A 20080-nucleotide genomic window follows, 5' to 3' on the forward strand; every position below is an offset into this window, starting at 1 on the left:
CTGTGGTCTGCCTGGGCTGGGCAGGAAGAAAAGGGAAGGAAAAGGGGGAAGGGGAAAAACCCAGGGATTCTCTTAGTTTGGCCCTTCCTAGGAGCTTTTCCCACTCATCAGACCAGGATGAGACGCTGTGCTGGGAGCTCCTTCTAGCCATCCTCAGGGCGCACACCTTTGCGGTCTAGGCTGCCTTTCAGTTCAGGCCAGGCAGTATTGGAGGGACACGGAGCTCACTGCCCACTCAGAACAGCTTCAGTTTTGGCCTCCCACTGTGATTTGCCTTCTTCAATTTCTGAGTCTGCTTTTCAGCTCCTTGCATTCTATCCATGATTTATAGTTGCATTTAGCAGGAGAGACAGGGTGAATTGTGCTTACTCCATCATTTCCGGAATTGTAGCTCATCTTTTTTTTTTTTTTTAAACATAAACCAATTCATGTCACTCATCTGCTTAAAACTCTCAAAATAACTTCCTATCACACTTAGAATAAAATCTGAGTATCCCCACAACCTCTCCTCCATTATTAATCTTGCCCCACTTTCTTCTTTGCGTTTCCTCTCCCTCGATCGTGCTGTGCCTTAAGACTTTTTGCATTACTTTTTCATTCTCTCTGAAAAGCTCCCTTCTAAGACCTTCACAGGATTGCTTTCTTGTTTTTTTGAACCTCAAATAAAACATTTCTTCAGAGAGGCCTTCCTTTCCCATTATATATGAAGTCAGTGTTAAAATTTCTGTTTGCCTTTAAGAGATTCACTTAATTTTTAAAAAGTCTTTGTGTCATGTATGTCTTGTGCCCTGCCTGGTATAGTAGCCTACTTTTTACACTAGCCATTGCCATGGCAACGAGATTTCTGCAGACAACAGCTCACCTCAGCTGTGCTGAGCATCTCTTGCTTTCTAGAATATTCTAAATGCCTTCTCTGAGGCATTTAAGAATTGATGCCCATGGGTGCTCACTCTGCACAGTGCATGCATGAAGTATGAGAGAATCGACCTCTCTGGGGAAAGATTGGCCAGTAAGGGCAAGAGTTGGTGGAGAAATTATTCTCTGCTCTGCACCTCAGGTGCACAGCTCCTCAGAGGGAACAGTGTGGTGGAGGCAAACAGCTCAGTGACACACACTGACTGTGCCCTGTGCCCCATTCTGCTCACGCACCCCTCCTCTTCACGTCTCTTCCTCAAACCTCAGCTCTATGCAGAATGTTTTCTCAGATTCTGCTCAGACTGAGACAATATTCTACATGACTTTAAAAATACTTCTTATAAATCACCTCAAGTATAGGAATGTAAAGAAAGGGATATCTACCACAAAGGTTGTTAAGTTTTAAGATTTCACTATAGTATATTTGCCAGGTTTTTTTTGTTTTTGTTTTTGTTTTGTTTGAGACAGGGTCTCTGTCACCCAGGCTAGAAGTGTAGTGGCCTCTCGATAGCTCACTGAACCTCAAACTCCTGGGCTGAAGCCACCTTCTTGCCTCAGTCCAGCCTCCAGCTACAGGCACATGCCACCACACTGACCAATTTTTCTATTCCTTTGCAGAGACAGGGTCTCCTTGCTCAGGCCGATCTCAAACTCCTGGCCTCAAGTAATCCCCCACCCCTTGGCCTTTCCAAATGCTAGGATTATAGGTAGAGCCACTGTACTTGACCCTTGCTTTTTTTTTTATTTAAAGAAATAAAAATGTTCATTTAAAGCTCTGTATGGTTCTCCTTAGCACGAGGTCTCTTCTTCTCTTGTTGGAAATGACTGCTGCAAAATTGAATGTTTATAAACAATATAGAGACTGGAAACTTTGTGAGTGCTGACACAACATCAGAGGAAGTCCTCATCACAGTATTTTAGGTTTCAGATCTTCCAATTTAGAATCATTGCTAAATATAATGCAAATACTTCAAAATGCAAAAAATTCAAAATTTAAAACACATCTGGTCCCAAATGTTTTGGATAAGGAATACTCACCCTATATATCGCTGCATTTATTTTATCTTCTTTAATATAGTTTCATAAAACTTTATAATTTTCTTTCTTTTTTTTTTTAAGGCTACTGATTTTTGATTTTGCTGAATAGGTCATTAAAAAGATACAAGAACTATCACTTATTATTTTCAATTCATACAGAAAGAACATCCTCACAATCGAAAAGGAAAGGCAAAGGTCATTCTTTTAAAAAGGTTTTAATAAATTTAACTTTATGAAAAATTATCTGTATTGTCTTGATTTTTCTTTTTTTTTTTTTTAATTGAATGGTAACTATGTACACTAATGCACTTCTGGGGTACAGTGTGGGGTTTTCACATGCAATCCGAAATACTTCCATCAAACTGGTCAACGCAGCCTTCATGTCATTTTCTCTGTTATTGCTTTATAGTTTTCTATATAAACATCTTGTGTATAGTTTGTTAAATTCATTCCTATCTGCATTGTGGCTATAAATTTATTTTCTTAAAAATTTTATCTGTAGTTGTTTTAAATTGATGTGTAGGAAAATTATTCATTTGGTGTCTTAGTCTTTTATTCAGTAGTCTTTTTAAACCCCTCTTTCTCTAACTTTACAAAAAAATGGCTAAATTTGCATTTTTAACTCCCCCATCTTTTCTGCCCTCCCTGTACACAGAGCACAATGTCCATGAAAGCAAAGATCTAGTCTTCCTTGTTCCCACCCCTATTCCAAGTGCCTAAACCTATACCTGGCTCATAGAGGGATTCAGCAGATATTCATTAGAAGAATTAGTTAATGAAGTTCCTTATTTTGGGCTGAAGAAATAATGCACACACGGTATATCAAGGCAGTGAGACACACATTGCTCCTCTTTGCTGGAATGTGCTTCTCGTTCTCTCCTGATAAGCCTCATTCCCCTCCCTCAGCCCAACGGCAGGTTCCCCAGATGATCGTGCTCCTTGGTGCTACTGGGCCTGTGCTCCCTCCTTCTTGGAAACCAGGCAGGTGTATCTGTCTTTCAAAGGCTTGTTCTGATCTTACTTCTTTCAGGAAATTTTCTTGGATTTTCCCATACTTCAGAAAGATAGATCCAGAAAACAAAAACAAAAAGAAAATAAGAATTAAACATTACCTGTATGTTCCAGCAGAACCTAAGCCTTAAAACAGATCATCCAAAGTGATACGGAAAGATACACAGAGCAAATGACATTATGGTGGACACAAAATGCTGGTGCAGTCTGGGAAAGGAAATTTATTCATGAATAACAGATAGAAAGCCAAGATCCACCAATATATCATAATGTCAACAACTAGAAGGAGTGGGGACACTAGCTCGAGCCGCCCCCACACTCAAACAGTGAGTCAGAAGAAAGAAGAGGACAAAAAAAATCCATTTTGCATTGATGCTGTTCGCTCCTGTGCAGTTTTCTAAGTAGCGTATTCTGTGAGTGAAAACAACATATATTTGATTCTTTTATTCCAGGCTTTTAAAAATCACTTCAGTTTTCCTTTTCTGATAAATGTTTTACGAGTTCCCTTTTCTGATGAAAGATTTTGCTGTGATTAAAGATTTCATGAAGTTATGGCAATGGTGGAATAGATCTTCATTCTTTGAAGCTGTTTTGTGTGTGATCTCAGGAAGGAGCCCTCTTGTCAGAACTGGGGAATATTTTCCAAGTTCTGAGCCTCTAGGGAAGATCCTCTATCCCCCAAGTCCCAGGAGAACCCTCTAAAGACCTGCTGTGCCTGTTCACCTTGCAGTGTGCCATAGAAATGGTAACTGTGCTCCCTGCTTTCCCTTCTGAGGGTAGATCACACACCATCAGAAAAAAGGCATTCTGAAAAAAAAAAAGGCATTTCATGGGCCTTTTGACAGTGGCTGTACGTGCATGTGTGTGTGAACCTGTGGAGCCATCCTTGCACCCTCTGTGCCTTAGTTCCCTTCTCTGGAATGAGCAGAGGACAGCAGGCCTTAGGAGAACACAGGTCCTGTCTACCAGTGAAGGCTGCAGGTTTGAGTCCCGAGTCCTAGGTCTCAGTTATCCCTGTAGCATGCTGGGCCTCTCCAGAGCCTCCTGGTCACCTCAGGGCCAGTGAGAGGAGCATCAGGGTGCCCAGCAGGGCTGGCCATCCTTGTCCACTGTGTCTAGACTTCCCTTTACTAGCCATCAAAGCCTTGCCTTCCTCTTCGGGAAGCACACTGAGCCCTTGACTGCCCTCTGGAAGGCTGTGTCCTGAATTCACACTCAGCTAAAAGTGACCCAGAGCACAGATCTTTCTCTCTGAGTGTTTTCCCTGCAAGGAGCACTGTTTAGCTTGCTCCTCTACACAAATGGCTCTGACAGGCTGTGTTTCCGCCTGTCCTGGCTTGGGTACAGCCACTGGTTTAGGTCAGCAGACACTCAACTGATCTCCTGTTGTGCTAGCTGTGATGCTTGGTATTTGCGAGACTGGTAGTTCTAGATGGTCGACTGCAATGGAAACTTAACAAATGGTGGCTAACACAAATGACTTGTGTTTTTGCTTTTTTCCCATTTTCATGTGTAGCTGGTAAGCATGTAGGGAGAGAGGCACATGGAGCTGCCCCTCAGGGCAGCCTGTCTCAGGCCCCTTCTGACACCCACAGCTGGTAGCGGTTGTCCTCTTTATCTCTGAATGGTAGCTCAGTTTCTAGACACCCAGCCCATTTCTAGAAAGGACAGAAAAGGAAGGAGAGAGGCTGAGGGGTAAAGCCTTCTCTCAGGGCTCTGTATTTCATTAGGATGACATTTCTGGAAGCCCATTGGCTAGAACTTTGCCATGTGGATTACCCCTTGCAAGGACCAACAGTTTCTTGAGCATCTTCCTCTCCTCTGCAGTGAACAAAGGAGTAGGGTTTGGATGGGTGGTGAGTAAAGCTGGGTGTTTGCCATCATGATAAGGAGGAGCGAGATGGAGCCCCTGAATGAGAAGCTTGTGGTCTGTCCTTTCATTGCTATAAGGAACACCTGAGTCTGGGTAATTTATAAAGCAAAGAAGTTTTCTTGGCTCAGGGTTCTACAGGCTGTATAAGAAGTGTGGCACCAGCATCTGGTTCCAGTGAGGGCCTCGGGGAGCTTTTACTCTTGGCTCAGGCAAAGGGGACCCGGCATGTCACATGGTGTGAGGAAGGCAGCAAGGTGGGAGGAGGTGAACAACCAACTCTCGGAGACTAGTAAAGCCAGAACTCACTCATTCCTGCAGGGGAGGACACCCAGCCATTCGTGAAGGGTCCACCCTCTCTAGGCCTCACCTCCAACACTGGGGTCCACATTTCAAGATGAGATTTAGGGGGGACAGATGTCTAAACTGTATCATGGTGGATGTGTGTACAGCAGCCAGCATGTGAGTTTTCACCTTGCAGCACCCGGCACCTTTCCTGGTGCCTGTCAGCTGAAGGATCCTGACTCAGACACAGCAGTAGTGATTGGCACTATATGCCTGGCATTTTTCTGGGGCTTAAGAGTCAGGTATTCTAGATGTCATTTTATACCAAGGTTCGGAAAGCTCTAGTGACCTTCCCAAGGTCACTTCATATAGGGGATTACTGGGTTGTGAGAACATGTCCCCAGGACCTCAGAGGACCTGGTGCCCAAACCTCCTTTTTAGAGTTCACATGTGTTCAGAGTGAGTCCCAGTGATCCTCTAAGCCCGATGGCATTTGGCACTTTCGTAATCGCAATTTGTACATCCTAAGTAGTAAGGTACCTTTGAAGAGGAAGGAAAGGTGAAGTCACTCCTCTTTGGCCATCAAAGAGGGTTCTGAACTTTCTGTCTTTCAACACAGCACCCGGCAGTGCCACCTGCTCCTGGACGTCTTCAACTCCACTGAGCATGAGCTGACTGTCAGTGCCAGGAGCAACGAAGAGCTTGTCCTGCATGCCGGCGAGTGCCAGCGGTGAGTGTCCCCATGTCCCACATCTCTGTGCTTTCACCACCCTGCTGGGGATACTGTGGATATATTCACCTTCTGACATTTTGGAGGATGGAATGGTCCAGTCTCATCTCCCTTTCAGAGATACTATAGTAGTTATTTGTCTGCGTTGGCTTCAAATTTGAGACAACTATAAGGTGGGTAAACCAGGAGGTATCTGTCTGAGGCAGCAGCAATACATGCTTTCAGATACCACATTTGAAGACTTTGACTCATCTGAGCATCTTACACTTTTAAAATTTGGCATTGATTTGGAAGCTGTATTATTAACATCAATAGGATTTCCTTTGAAGAGTTAATTCTAATAAAAGATAGGCTAGTCTCATACCTTTCAGAGAGGAGCACTGCCACTTGAGCCCAGTCATGGAGGAAGAGAGGGGTGGCACTGTCGAGCCCAGGGAAATGCCCTGGGCCAGCAGAGGTGAATGGGGTCCAGAGGTGGAAGTGAGAACTGGCCAGAAGCAAAGCCAGGGCCGCTCGGAGATATCCCAGGCAGGCAGAGCTCAGTGACTTTGGAAAGATGTCATCCTTCTATGAAATAGCCCCTTGGATGAGCCTGTCTCTCTACCCCAGGCCTTCCTGCGTACCAAGATGCTGTGCCGCCAAGCCCACCCTAGGTTGTGAGGGCATACTCTCAGAGATGGAATTAGAGATGGAATAACATTTTTTATTTTAAATTTCTAAACACTTCAAACATACACAAAATAATTTAGAAACTAACAAGTCCATGTTCTAGTTTAAGCATTTTGCTTTCTTTGCTCCGGATCTGTCTCTCTTTCTATCTCTCTTTTATTTAAAAAAAATAAAATGTTTTAAGAAATAACTGACATTCATATTACTAGTCAGTGAGGAGAGGTGAATGTAAATCACAATAAGATACTCACTACACATGGTGAGAGTAGAAAAGATACCACCAGATGTTGGAGAGGGCATGGAGCCACTGGAACTCTCATGCCTTGTTTGTGGGAATGTGCAATAGTGCCACTGCTTTGGAAACAGATCTGGTACTTCTTTATAAAACTAGACATATACTTACCCTTTGCCCAACTATTTCAACCCTAGTTATTTATTCATTTTTTAGAGACAAGGTCTTGCTCTGTCACCTAGGCTGAAGTACAGTGGCCAGATCAGAACTCAGTATAGCCTCCAACTAGGCTACAGGCACATGTGACTATACCCAGCTAATTAAAAAGATTATTTTTTTGTAGGACAGGATCTCACTATGTTTCCCAGGTTGGTTTTAAACTTCTAGCCTTGAGCAATTCTCTTGTCTCAGCCTCCAAAGTGTTGGCATTATAGGAGTGAACCACCACATTTGGCCAACCCTAGTTATTTATTCAAGAAAGCTATAAAACAGAGTTACAGAAAGACCTATACAAAAATATTCCTGGCCAAAAAATAGAAAGAACCGGGTGTCCATTATAGGAGAATGGAGAAACAGGTGCTGGTATTTTCTTGCACATGGGATGGTACCTTGCAGCAAGAATGAATGGATGGCTTGTACACAGACCCACACGAGTGAGTCTCATGAACACTGTGCTGAGTGAAGGGGACTTTACCCCAAAGAGCACAGTCCATGTGATTACATTTACATGAGATCTTAGACCAAGCAAAACCAGTCCACTATGGAAAAAGGTCATAGCAACATCAGTTCCCTCTGGAGTGGTTTCTAGGAGATCTGAGTGGGAAAGGGGCGGGGTGATTTTCTAGGTGGTGGTCCCAAGGTCTGGTTCAGTAGAGGTCTGGGCTACACAAGCGTGTATGTTTGGGAAAGTCAGCAAATGTTCACTTGAGATTTTCTGTATTTCAAAAAGTGTGAACAAATGTTGAACTCTATTCAGTGACTGAAGGATGTGGGGTCTGTGGGTGGTGTCTGCAGTAGTCTTTGGATGTGTGAAATATTAGGTAGGTGATGGGTGGGCAGAGGGACAGGTGAGGTGAGCAGGTGAGGGTACGGTGTTCACAGCAGCACTTTGCAGTGGGCACACAATATGTCCACTGTAAAATGTTTCAAACTTTGTATTTTAAATTTTTTATGAGAAAATGTTGGAAAAAATAAGCAAAAGAAAAAAATAGCTAAACCCCACTCTCCCGTTCACCCCGTATCCATCTTCTTTCCTCCTCAGGGGGGGTTTCTGACTTGGTGGTGATGGTATCACTCACACATGTGTTGTATACTTTTATTGTGTAATATATATGTATATCCACAACCAAACATTACTTTAAGAGCATTTTTTATTAATGACGTGATTCCATATCATGTATATCCTTTGAAAACTTCTAAAGTAAGAATTATCCTTTAGAGCTAAATATAAATCTAGTTCTTTCATTTTGACTGCTATTAATATTTCATTGTGTAAATATTCCACTTCTTCATTTTCATGTTAATGCACTAAGTGTGGGTGGTTTCTAGGGTGTTCATATGTAATGTGATGACTGTTCATGACATACACGAATGCCAAGTCAGGCCCTGTGGCCCTGTAGTTGGAAGCGAGAGGTCCAATGGCTTGGGGGCAATTTATGGTCTTACTTAGAGAGGGGCCAGTTAACTCTCCTTCTCAAGATCATCTTGTGCTTGTTCCCCCAGACAGAACTCCTCACATAGATGTGGGTGTGTGTGGGGGGGCTCCTGTACTCTTCCATGTATGAACCATGAGGGCTGTGGCTGAATGTGGTGTCTCCGGCCCCTGAGGGTAGACAGGTGCTTTAGAAGTCACTGCTGCATCCTTTGGGGTCTAAGCCACTGGCAGGTGTGGGCCCCTGTGACGTTGTCCACAGTTGTGCAGTGACCTGTCTGTCTCTTCTCTGCTGTGTCTAGGTATTTTGATGTAGCCCAAGAACCCAAAGAACATAAATCTTTTCTTCTTATGACACTAATATGAAACATTTTTCAAAAATTATAAATTGCTAAGCTTGTCAGTATAGTAAGCTTGAATCATTCTTGGCAAGGGAAGGCTGAGTGATATTAGCAGTCCCAGTTGCAAATAATTGTCGTTTATTCCTGTGCTTCAGCTTTCTGCATTATTAAGTTTTTTGCTTAAATTCTCATTTCTCAATGTTCCTAACTTATATATTCTTTCATTCATTCATAAAATATTCATTCAATAAATATTGATACTTCAAGAACTTGCGGTGTGGTCCTGCAGCAGGCTCCAGGAGCGCTGAGATGAATAAATAAGGACTTCTCCCAGCTGGGGAGTGCCACAGTGTGACAAGTGTCTGCTCTTTCTAGGGCAGTCCCACCTCTGTGCCTGACCAAGGCATCTTGTTATCCTGGGGGCAGTGGGAGCAGTGGGAAAACTAGAGGTTGCGACTGGAGGTTGTGGGAAGACTAGAGGTTCCATTGCTCTGGGATATCATCGTGGGTACCTTCCCCAGTGTCTCCACTGCCAAAGACACCCGCTAACCCAGGGTGACTCTGCCATGAGTCCTTGCTTGGGAGGTCTAAACCCTGAGAGTCAGCATGCAGAGAAGTACTTCCCTTCCCTTTCTTAAACCTCTTTTGCCTTGCCAGCCTCCTGGGATCAGAAACCTTCACTGAGGGGCCCAGAGGAAAGGGGCGGTAGCTATATGTTACCGGACAGCACCTGCAGACCATGGCCTTAGACAATTCCTGATACATCCAGGCTTTGTCTCCTCAGTGTCCTGTCTTTCCCACAGCCCCGAGCTTCATGCCTCTCCTGCCTCTCCCATTCTCCTATGAGGAGCCTTTCCTGCCACTCCTCGGGCTTTGCTAGACACCCAAGCAAGCTTCTCTCTGCCTGGGCTTTGCCACTCTGAAGTGGGCAGAGGGTGGGCTCTGCTGTGGGTGGATGCTAGTGTTGCTCAAGACTCCATCTTTATCTCTTTACCAGGACGGCAGTGAGCGATGCACTTACTGTTCCCTAGGAAGAGCGTAGGTGCACAGTGCTTTCTTCTAGAGCAGTTTTCTCAACCCTTTGTTTTAATTGTTAAAAAGGGGTTGCAACCCATAGGTTGAGAACTGCTGTTCTAGAGAGAGCACAGCCTAGTCTGAAAAGAAGAGCCATGTTCCCGGGATTCACGTGGCATTGATGCTGCCCTCTGCAGAACCTGGGCATTTAAGGGTGGTCTGCAGTCTGAGAGCGAGAACAAGCCCAGTCAGTAGAGCCTGCCTACTTCCCTTCCTCCTGATAGAAAGAGGCGATCTTGTTTGACCTAGTGTAAGAGCTGAGGGCAGAGATGCTCCCCGGCAGCAGGAAGGAGGAACAGCGTGCTCCTAGGGAAGAAGGGGGGAGCAACATCGACGTACCGTTTCCCATGTGAAATCACAGTCGACCTCCTAAAGGCATCCTGAGGGAGATTGGCTCTCATTTTATAGATGAGCAAACTGAGTGAGGTGGTCAACATCACTGAGAGGGAACCACATCTGTCTCATGCCAAGCGAAGGAACTTTGATGTGAGCCTGGGGTGATGTGGGAGAGGCTGTGGCAGGGTTGTGGGGACCACTTCTGTTCATCCTTCTTCTTTCTGCTCCGTGTGACCTTTGGTAAATTGCATTCAGCATTGTTAAGAATGACGCTAGTCAGCAGAAGAAAGGCTGAGGCAGAGGAGCAGGTGAGATCTCTGGCTTCCGGGGTGTTCCTGTGTTCATCAGCAAACTTTTTCAGTCTGCTGGGAGTGAAGCTGGCCAGTGGATGTGGTGCAGCTTGTGCTTCACTACACTGACACTTTGGTACGGAGGAAGAGCACATATAGGCATCGTGACACAGCACGAGGACAGTTGAAGGTACAGAGGGGCAGAGGAAGGTGGCCGAGAAGGCGTCCTGGCAGAGGTGGCATAAACATAGAATCCATCTTAGCTTGCTTGGGCTGCTGTAACAAACCCCCCCACAGACATGGGTGTCTTATGAATAGCAGAAATTTATTTCTCACAGTTGTGGAGGCTACAGGTCCAAGCTCAAGGTGCCAGCAGATTCTGCATCTGGCAAGGCCCCACTCCCCGGTCTGTAGATGGAGCCTTCTTGCTGTGCCCTCACACTGTGGGGGAGGCCAGGGGTTTTTCCTGAGCTAACTTTACAAGGGCACGAATCCCGATCATGTGGGCTCTGTTTTCATGAGCCAGTCACCTCCCAAGGGCCCTACCTCCTAACTATCACCTTTGGGGGTGAGGATTTGGAGCGGACAGGTATTCATTCCACAGCAAGATGGGACAGACAGTAGGAGTTAGCTAGGGCCAGAGCACGTGGTATGAGACGGGGGCATGCTGAAGAGGGCTGCAGGTGAAGTGCTAGCATGGATGGGTTCTTTGCAGACTCTGAAAAATTGAGTTTTTTTTAGAATAATCGAGTTTTTAAAAATTGGAAATAGCACGCTGCCATCATTATTTTTTAGAGATATCTTTTTAGTCTTAGAACATTTAAACAAATGAATGTAGAAAATGCTTTTTACCTTCCTAATCTCTTCTTTAAAATGTCCTTTGGAAATTAGTGACTCATCTCAGCTTGTGAGTTCGTGTGACATGCTTGATGCATCAGCTCTGTGATTAAGGACCATTGGTTAACTTTGCTCTTGCCCGACATGATTCGTGGTTCCTGGTGTGCAGTGATTACATTTCCTGGGCTCTGCACCATCAGTCATGACACTAAAAACACTATCCCCAGTTGTGCAGCTGAAGGCCACTATTAACTTTCATTTCTGTCGTAGGAGTGGTGTCATGCAAGACACTGTCACACGCCTGGCTTCTGCAGTCCTCTGTGGGGATGGGCTCTGTGCCCATTTTCTCTATGAGTCAGGCAAGTTGAGGCTTCCAAGGGACAGTGCAGGCAGTTGGAATCAGACCCAAGGGCTGAGCACCAGCCACCATTGCATTGCCGCAGGCCTCTGTGCATGAGTTACCCATAAGCCACATGGATCTGGACAGCCCTGGTCATCCACTTCCAAGGGATAACCACAGATAGTAGCAGCTTTTCTGAATGAAGCAGCATGAACTTTCTTAAGAAGATACAGTGTCAACAGCAGCAAATTTACTGGAAAATTAAGATATGATAATTATTGTGTTTTTTGTTTAATTATCAAACCATTAGAATTAAATTTCATGACAACCCTCACTTATGCATAAGCTTCTTTATAATTTATGGTAATAGATGTTATCTCATTGCGTGCTTCAAGATGCTTGGTTTTGCTCTGTCCCCCCTCGCTGCAGAGGCACCGTGTTCAGAGGCTGTGTCCAAACACTGCCGTCGCTGGAGAGGTGGATTGCTGGAAGGATCAGCTCTGCCGCCTGTCTTGCCAGTGCACCTCGTGGATCACAGCATGGCTTTGGTGCATGAGGGGCAGGGAAGAGCCCCCTCAGCATCTGCAACACAGGGTGCTCTGAAGTTCTCCTGGGAATTCTGTGCAGTCTCTTCTCTTGGGGCTCATGCTGTTGTCCCATGTAATTGTTTTTCCCCACCTAGAGCAGCTCCAAAACTCAGATATCCAGCTCTGCCTCTCAGCTGTCTTTTTTGGGTTTTGTTTGATACCTTGGAATGTTCCAAGGAATCCTGTGGGTCCCCCGAGTGACACTGCTCCAGGAGCCAAGTCTTATTCCTGGTTGTTGCTCAGCCTCGTTTGTATTATTAGTACTTCTCAACCCTCTGTGTTCCCTTCCATCTGAATTGAAGGTGATTTTTATAATTTCCTCTGTATTATGCTTTATTTTTCATCTGAGAGGAAAACGGGAGAGTTGTTCAGAAACTTCTAGAAACAAGGAGAAAACATCTCCATGTGTTCTTGTCCCTGCAACTGTAGGGGAAACTGAGCCTCCAATTCATCTAGCGAGTCCCTGGCAGAGAGCTGTTAGAAGCCTGGGCTCCAAGTTCTCTGTCCAGAGTCTCTGCCACTCCACACTGCCTCTCTGCTAATTAGCAGTTTTAAAGTTTTCCTAATAGGAACCCAGATGGCTCTTGAATCAATAGGAGCCTCCGAATGATTAATAGGCAGAAGGCAGAAATGTTAGAGTTCGGCCTAGAGAAGCAATTTGATTAGAGAAATTCAATACTTGGGAAGATGCAGTGGTGTGCTGACTCAGATGACAGAAGAAATTCTTTCCTCTTCGCGAGAAAAGAAAAATAAGATTATTTGATTGGGTTTCATGCACTGCACAGCCTTCCTCTGCAATCTTAGGAGATTTTCCTTCTGGGTTTTTCCTCTGTTCTTGTGTGACTTCTCCGGTAGGGCCATGTCTGAGAGGTGTGCACTGTGTGGCTCGTCCCCAGACACACCTGCTCCTGTCTGCAGACTAGCTTTCTGCTGCTTACTCTGCTGAACAAAGGCTGGGCCCACCCAGACCCCTTTCGCAGTCTGGCTCTGTCACAAGCCGGCTTATCTGTCTTGGGGAAGTCACCTGGCCTTGTCAAGCTGATGACTGCTTTTCTCTAAAATAGAGATTATAATCCATGTCCTACACGTTGTTGTAAGTAGTGACGTTCATCCATCAAGTACCGAGGCTGTGCTGAGAAAACAGGTGCTCAGGAGCTCGTGATGATGCTGTCATGTTTTGGGTGCCCCTTTTCCCATATCAAGACCAGTCTGCACCTGGGTCTCAGCTAGAGCACCTGTGGCCTGTGTAGGGGTGCATCTAAGAGCTCTGCTTCCCTGCTGTGGAAAGGACTAGATTTTTTCCAAGGTAACTTGGGGCCTCATTTGCCCCAAATGGTGCAAATGAGGCCCCAGTGGTGTCTAAAGTGGAGGGTGAGAAAGTGCTCTCCTCATCTGCCAGGAAAGTGGATTTAACCCGGAGCTGTGCACGAGTCATACAGTCAGCTGCTGGGTTGCTGAAAGGTAGAAGACTGCAGCAAGGTGTCTGCTTCCAGCTGTAGAGAGAGGCACCAGCCCGGGGCTGGGAGCCAAGCAGGGGTGTGGAATCATCACACCTAGAAGTCAGAGGCTGGGGACATCCTCTAAGGAAAGGGCTTCTGGGGCTCTGGAGGTGAGGTGCGGTGCTGTTGGGTTGACAGTGGCAAGAAACCCTCAGCACAAGTACAGATCCCTTCTTCTTCCTGCATTCCTGAGGCCTTCTACAATGCCTCATGGGCACAACCTGGCAGGGAGCTTCAGGCAGAGCCCAAGTGTGGTCTGCAGAGGCTCCCCTACCTCCCAGGCTGCACACAGCAGCCAGCACCCTGCCCTCTGCACGTCAGCCACCAGCTTCTTTTCCTCTGTGCTCTGCTTCAAAACAGCTCTGCCCTGTGCCCTCCCTGGTCTTGCTGTGAGGAGTAAAGTCTTCTCTTCTGAGTGCTGTGGGTCTCTTGGATGGAGTTTGTTGTTTTCTTCCTTGAAGTCTTGCTCTTGCTGGGCTAGAGGTTCCCAAACTTTGCTGCATATTGTAATTATCGGAGGATCTTTACAATAGAGTGATACTTGTTCCTACCCTCACCTCTGCCAACATTCTGATTTGACTGGACAGATGGATGCCTAGGCCCCAGCATATTTAGACTGTGTCTGGTGACTAACTTGCAGCAGCTAAGTGCAGGAGGTGGAGGCAGGCCGTAGGCTGGGACAGCAGCCTGGTGTCCTGTGCAGCTCTGCTCTGCCACCTGTTTGTCCTCTGGCCAAGGCATTTTGGGCTCAGGGCGTGTTTGGCTGGTGAGTCAGTAGTTCTGCTGCAGCATCTGGCCGCTCACCGTGTCCCCCTCCTCTCTGAGGACGTGTGTCCACCAGTGCCCTCACTGCTCAGGCTCACGTCCCCCCGCTCACCCAGTTCTTCAGGAAGCCTCACTTGGACAGGAAGTGTTCCTGGGGATGAGGTGGGAGTCAGCCTTCTGCTTCCCTGAAGGACACAGTGAGCACTGACACCAGTGGTCAGTCATGTTCTGGTCAGGGCTTGTCATTTCAACCTGTAGGCCTGGTTGTCCCTGAATCACAGTGCTCCAGTTGGTCTGGCTACTAGAAGATTTCTTCCTTTCTAGGCGTTGGGATGGCTACTCTGCCCCGTAGTCAGATGTCTTGGGTGATGCCCACCCACCTGTCTAGGCTGCCTGATGTCTCTGTCCATGTGTTAGGAAAGGGACTCTTTCTGTCTTATGGAAAAAGAGCGTGTCCTGGACTGAGCAGAGATGTACGTCATAATCCCAGCTGGGCTGGTCTTTGGTCAGGACCTTGGTTGTCCTTCTGCTGCTCTGACATTTAGCTCCTCTGTCTGTCCAAGGGAGTAAGGATCCCAATCACAGTCCTCTCAGGACTGAGCAACTTCTGTGAAGGGGCCAGAAAGGACTTTGCAGGCGGTAGCATGGCATAGATAGATACATGAGCTCCACTGGGCCTTCTTAATGCATGTGTTCAAATGATGCCAAAAGTGCCATAATGGCACATGTGCTTGCACCCAGCTTCTACAAACAGCAATTCATGGTCATCGTAGCTCACTGTACCCTTAAACTCCTGGGCGCGAGTCATCTTCCCACCTCAACCTCTTGAGTAGCCAGGACTATAGGTGCCTAGCACACGTGGCTAATATTTAAAACAAATATTTTAGAAATGGAGTTTTGTTATGTTGCTCAGGCTGGTCTTAAACTCCTGACCTTGAACAATCCTTTGGCCTCAGCCTCCCAAAGTGCTGGGTTTACAGCCATGAACCACTGGGCCTGGCCTAATGCTAGAACTGTTTAAAAAATCACAATACTGTGAGGTGTCCCCAAAATTATCATACATAGCAACAATTATAACAGTGGGAAAGAAACTGCGTGTGTTGAAAGAGGTGGCCAATATCCAGAGAAGGTTTTATAACTATTTTATAATGAATCTTGGGTAAATAAAAGTACACATAGCTATGATCTTCCATTTTCCCTATGTATGGTGACTTTTGGGACACCCTATATGTATGCGTTAAAATTAATAATTCTTCATTGTCAACAAATATCCAGCCAATGTTTATATTTCCAATTATCTATGTCATGGTTTTTAATATTTGTCTGAATCAGAGTTTAAGAAATTGACATGTCTGAAATCCATTTTTAATCTATAGGTTTCCTTTTCATCTTTTTCTCTCTTACAAATTTTTCATTGAACAAACCAAGTCCTACTGGTGGGATTTTGCCAGTTGTGTGTCTGTAGTGGTGTTGAACTTGTTTTTCCCGTTCTTTCATTTTCCTTGATAAGTTAGTTGGAGGGCTGGTCCTGGGAGTTGGAGGGCTGGTCCTGTGCAGTGATTTTCCTTTTCAGTGCTGCTTTGCAGATGCAGTGGGGACTCTCCGTCGGTTTTCTTCATGGATCCCCTTCCAGTCCACCCTGCCTTCTACCACTCCTTAGAGACACAGGTGCAGAGAGGAGCAGGCAGTGTCCTCACCTCCAGGTGCCTGCTGTGTGTCACTGCCTCTGGTGCCAATGCCACTGCAGGAGGCAGAGGGGGCTCAGACTCCAAACAGGTTACTTTGTGTAAGTTTTAGCCTTCAGCCTTCTAAGAGATGTGCATGGTATCTCCCTGTGGCTTTGACCTGCAGTTCCCTCCTGGCTAGTGATGTACATCTTCTCTGGTGCTCTGAGCCACTCTAGATGACTCATTTGGTGAAGTGTCTGAGTCTTTTGTTCACATCTTATTTTTTAGAGGCAGGATCTTGCTCTTTCACCCAGGCTGGAGTGCAGGCACAATCATAGCTTACTGCAGCCTGGAACACCTGGCATCAAATTATCTTCCTGAATATCTGGGACCACTGGCATGAACCTCCCGGCCTGGCTTTTGCCTACTTTTGACAACTGGTTTAGAGTTCTGCTTATTACTGAGTTGTGAGAGTTTGTTATGTAGTGTGGTTGAAAGTCTTTTGCTCATATGTGATTTGGAAATAAATTTTTTTCTAGTCTGTGATTTGTCTTTTGCTTAAAGGTGAGCAAAAGTTTTAAATGTTGATAAAGTCCAGTTTAATAGATTGTGTTTTTGGTGTCATATCTGAGGAAACTTTGTACAATTTAAAGTCACAGATATTTTCTCTAATATTTTCTTTATATTTTAAATCTTACATTTAGGTCTGTAATCCATTTTGAGTCAAATATTTTCTGTGTATGATGTGAGGGGTAAAAGCTAAGTTTTGGTTGTATGTGGATATCCAGTCGTCCCAGGAATTTATGTTAAAATGACCTTTGGGGATCATTTCTTCCTCTGGTGGCCCACAGGGCGCAGGGGGAGGGGCAGCGCCTTGGGGGGCTGGGGTGCAGGAGTGGGTCTGTCGGGAATGTTGCTAGGGCAGTGTCAGGGCCTGGTCCCCACCCAACCCCTCCCATACCTGCCAGCCTCCCAGGTAGACGAGGGGCTTGGGCTGCTCAGACAAGTGTGGTGCCTTCTGTGCCTTTTGCTCTTAGTGTCAGCGCCTCTAGAGGCAGGAAAGCACTTCTGTTCATTCAGCATTTTCTCATTTCGCAGAAATCTTTTAGTGATTTTTACCTACTTTAATGTTCCTTCTTTTCTTATCAGTTTAATATTTCAGCTTTTCCATATATTTATCAGTTAGGCCACTTGTCTGGTCAGGCCTGTGTAGGTGGGTTTGCTTGCTGACCTCATGGCCACCTTGAGAAGAGGCAGGAGCTGGTGGGCAGGGTGACCATAAGATTTTCATCCATTCCTTGGAGAACGACATGGAGACAGTGATAGTGGAAGTAATTTTACAGGGAAACGCCCCTAAGCCCGGACTGTCCAGGGAATGCTGCCCACGGCCACCCTGCCCTAGGCTGACCGCTCAGCATGCACTGACTCTCCATCTGAGAGCTCACCTCTCAGGGCGCCTTAGAGGCCAGTTCTCATGGGGTCCATCTCTACACATGCTTGATGGATGCCTGTTCATGCTAGTATCTGAAGCTTACTTTGTGGAAACATTGCCATAAAACACAGTGGCTTTTATACCCACTGCTCTCTGGTTGGCAGGACCGTTTCTTCCTCCTCCCCCTACTCCACTGGGTAAGCTGGGGATAGAAAGGAGCACCTGGTTGTCTCCCATCAAAGACATCAGGGCTGCTGTGCCCCAGCACTGGCCACTTGGACAGAGGCAGCGATGGCCAGGGGCTGCAGCAAGTGTCAGCTGTGGAGAGTTTGAACTTTGACCCCCTTCCCCTTTGCCTCACCTGTAAGCATTCTGGCAATGGGGAAAAGCCCTTTCTGTTTGCTTTGCATCTGCCACATTGTTTTGAAGAAATTATTTGGGGTCTGAAATTGTTCTCTGTCACTCCAGGAGTCCAGCCTCCAATGCTGCAGTCTGGCTGAGGGACAAATAGGAAATGCTTCCACCACAGCAGTGGTGACCCGTGTTGCTTTGTCGTGGCTGGGGCAATGCAGTGTGGGGTATAGGTTATGCCTTGTGTGACTGGTATGTGACCTGAGGAGCTGAAACCTCACCCAATTCTGCTTGGGGGCCTGTTGGGGCCGGGTGCTGGCTTGGAGGAAGAAGACCTTTTTCTAGGCAGCCTGCCCAGAAGGAGCAGAGTTTCACAGAGGGCACACTTGCTAGTGGACATGAGAGCTCCCTGTGCTCCCAGAGTCCTGGACACATTCTCCCAGATGACTTTTCATCTTCTTAATTTAACTCTATTCCTGTGGGGAAACTTTGGTAAAAACAAGTATAAAGTGTTTTTCTGTATAGAACCACCTCTTCATGATTAAATCTTGGGCTCACCCCCCCACCTCAGCCTTGTGCCATGGGTGCTTTATAAGCTGAGACAACTAAAAGTATTTGTCCTCTGAAATGTGTTCTGTTAACCTCTCCCCAGAGCTTTGGTGGCATGAGGGCATGAGGATGGGGTGGCCGTGGGGAATGTGGCAGAGCCATGTCCCCTTTTATATTGAAAACTAAGACTATGTAGGTGTGCTCTGGCATTCGTCCCTAACACTCACCCCACATCTGCCAGATGCTCGTCATCCTGCCGAGCGCGCGGGGGGCTGGTGAGATAGCTGAGGACAGGGCAGTTCTCTGTTCAGGGACCTGGGCCCCCATGTTGTAGGGCTGCCCAGGGGCTGGCTGCTAAGCAGGGCTCATCCCCCTGCCAGCCCGGTGGGCCTTGGGGCAGCTTCTCTGTGGATGTGGCCTTGAAAGGCAATGTATGGGTCAGAGGAGCTAGGCTAGCAGAGGGTAAACTGGGTGGGGGTTGCTTAGCCAGAGACAACAGCCTGTGCCAGGCCAGAAGGCCAGGGAAGAGGACTCTGTTCAGAGCTGGGGTGACAGGGCAGAGAGTAGAGTCTGGGGGTGGTGGTGGCTGCAGAGGCAGCAGGGCCTGGGAGCCAAGGGCTAAGCTGGGTCTCCTGTGGTGGGGGTGGGATGAGACTGGCCTTTTAGGAAGGGCCTGGAAGTTGGTGATGGCTGGTGGAAGTTTGAGTGCTGGTCTCAGGTGGGTCATTATGGCTGCAGCCTGCTTTCATCCAGTGACCCCTTTCCTCACTGAGACAGGCTGGTGTTTAGGCAGAAGAGGCGGGCAGGGAAGGACCTCGGGACAGCACCTGAACATCCTGCTGGGAAGTGTTGCTCCACGCTTGTTCTCTTGGCCAAACAAGTTATGTGGCAGCCAGAAAGCAGTGAGGCAAGGGTTGGTAGTCCTGCAGGAAGGGGCAGGCACGAGTGGGAGAGTGTTATGCTCCACCATGCTCCCTGTGCATTTTTAGGGGAGACCTACCATGTTTCTTAAAGCTTTGTCTTCATATGTAATGTTTTGCCCCCTTTGAAGGGTGTGTGTTTTTTTCTTGTCCTATATTAACATGTCATTTTTTAGTTCACGTTGTATTCTTTTACTCCTTCCTGTGTTCATTCAGACTTTGGAGGAGCACTTACTCTATGCTAGGCAGCATGCCAGGTACTGTGCTGAGTCACCCAGTAATACCTGGTTGACACTTGCAGAGGTGTGTGATGATGTGCACGTGCGCTCAGCATGTAAATGTGGGACTTGTCATTTTAATCGAGGCTTGTTAGCACCTATAGGACTTGGGGACTGTGGCTAGGACACAGAAACAGCCCTGTCTCTGTTGGAAGGACATTTTGATATAGGGGATCAGAAATGGTCTGGCATTTACTAACATTCAGTAGGTGCCAGGCATCCTGCTACCTGCAGCCCTGAAGAGCAGGGAAGTTTATACCTATGTGACAAATGAGGAAACTGACTCGGAGAACAAGTTAAAAATGTAATGAAAAACAGTAGGCTAGGCTGAAACAAGGAGCAGGCTTGGGTCCGTGTACTCCACCATCGTGGGAATCAGTGCTGAGGAAGGTGTAGGGTGCATCCCCGGGGAA

At 46.6% G+C, this 20080-nt stretch overlaps 1 protein-coding gene across 1 annotated transcript in view; it reads left to right on the forward strand.

Moving 5' to 3' along the window:
- The window catches only part of TRAPPC9 (trafficking protein particle complex 9), a 727753-nt gene that overhangs the window by 491469 nt on the left and 216204 nt on the right, over nt 1-20080 (forward strand). The window contains exon 19 of the mRNA XM_003792853.3: nt 5739-5849. Coding sequence (XP_003792901.2) covers nt 5739-5849 — 111 coding nt within the window. The remainder of the gene's footprint in view (nt 1-5738; nt 5850-20080) is intronic.

This window comes from Otolemur garnettii, unplaced genomic scaffold (assembly GCF_000181295.1).
Source record: "Otolemur garnettii isolate 467f Iridium unplaced genomic scaffold, OtoGar3 scaffold00062, whole genome shotgun sequence".
Classification (NCBI taxonomy): domain Eukaryota; kingdom Metazoa; phylum Chordata; class Mammalia; order Primates; family Galagidae; genus Otolemur; species Otolemur garnettii.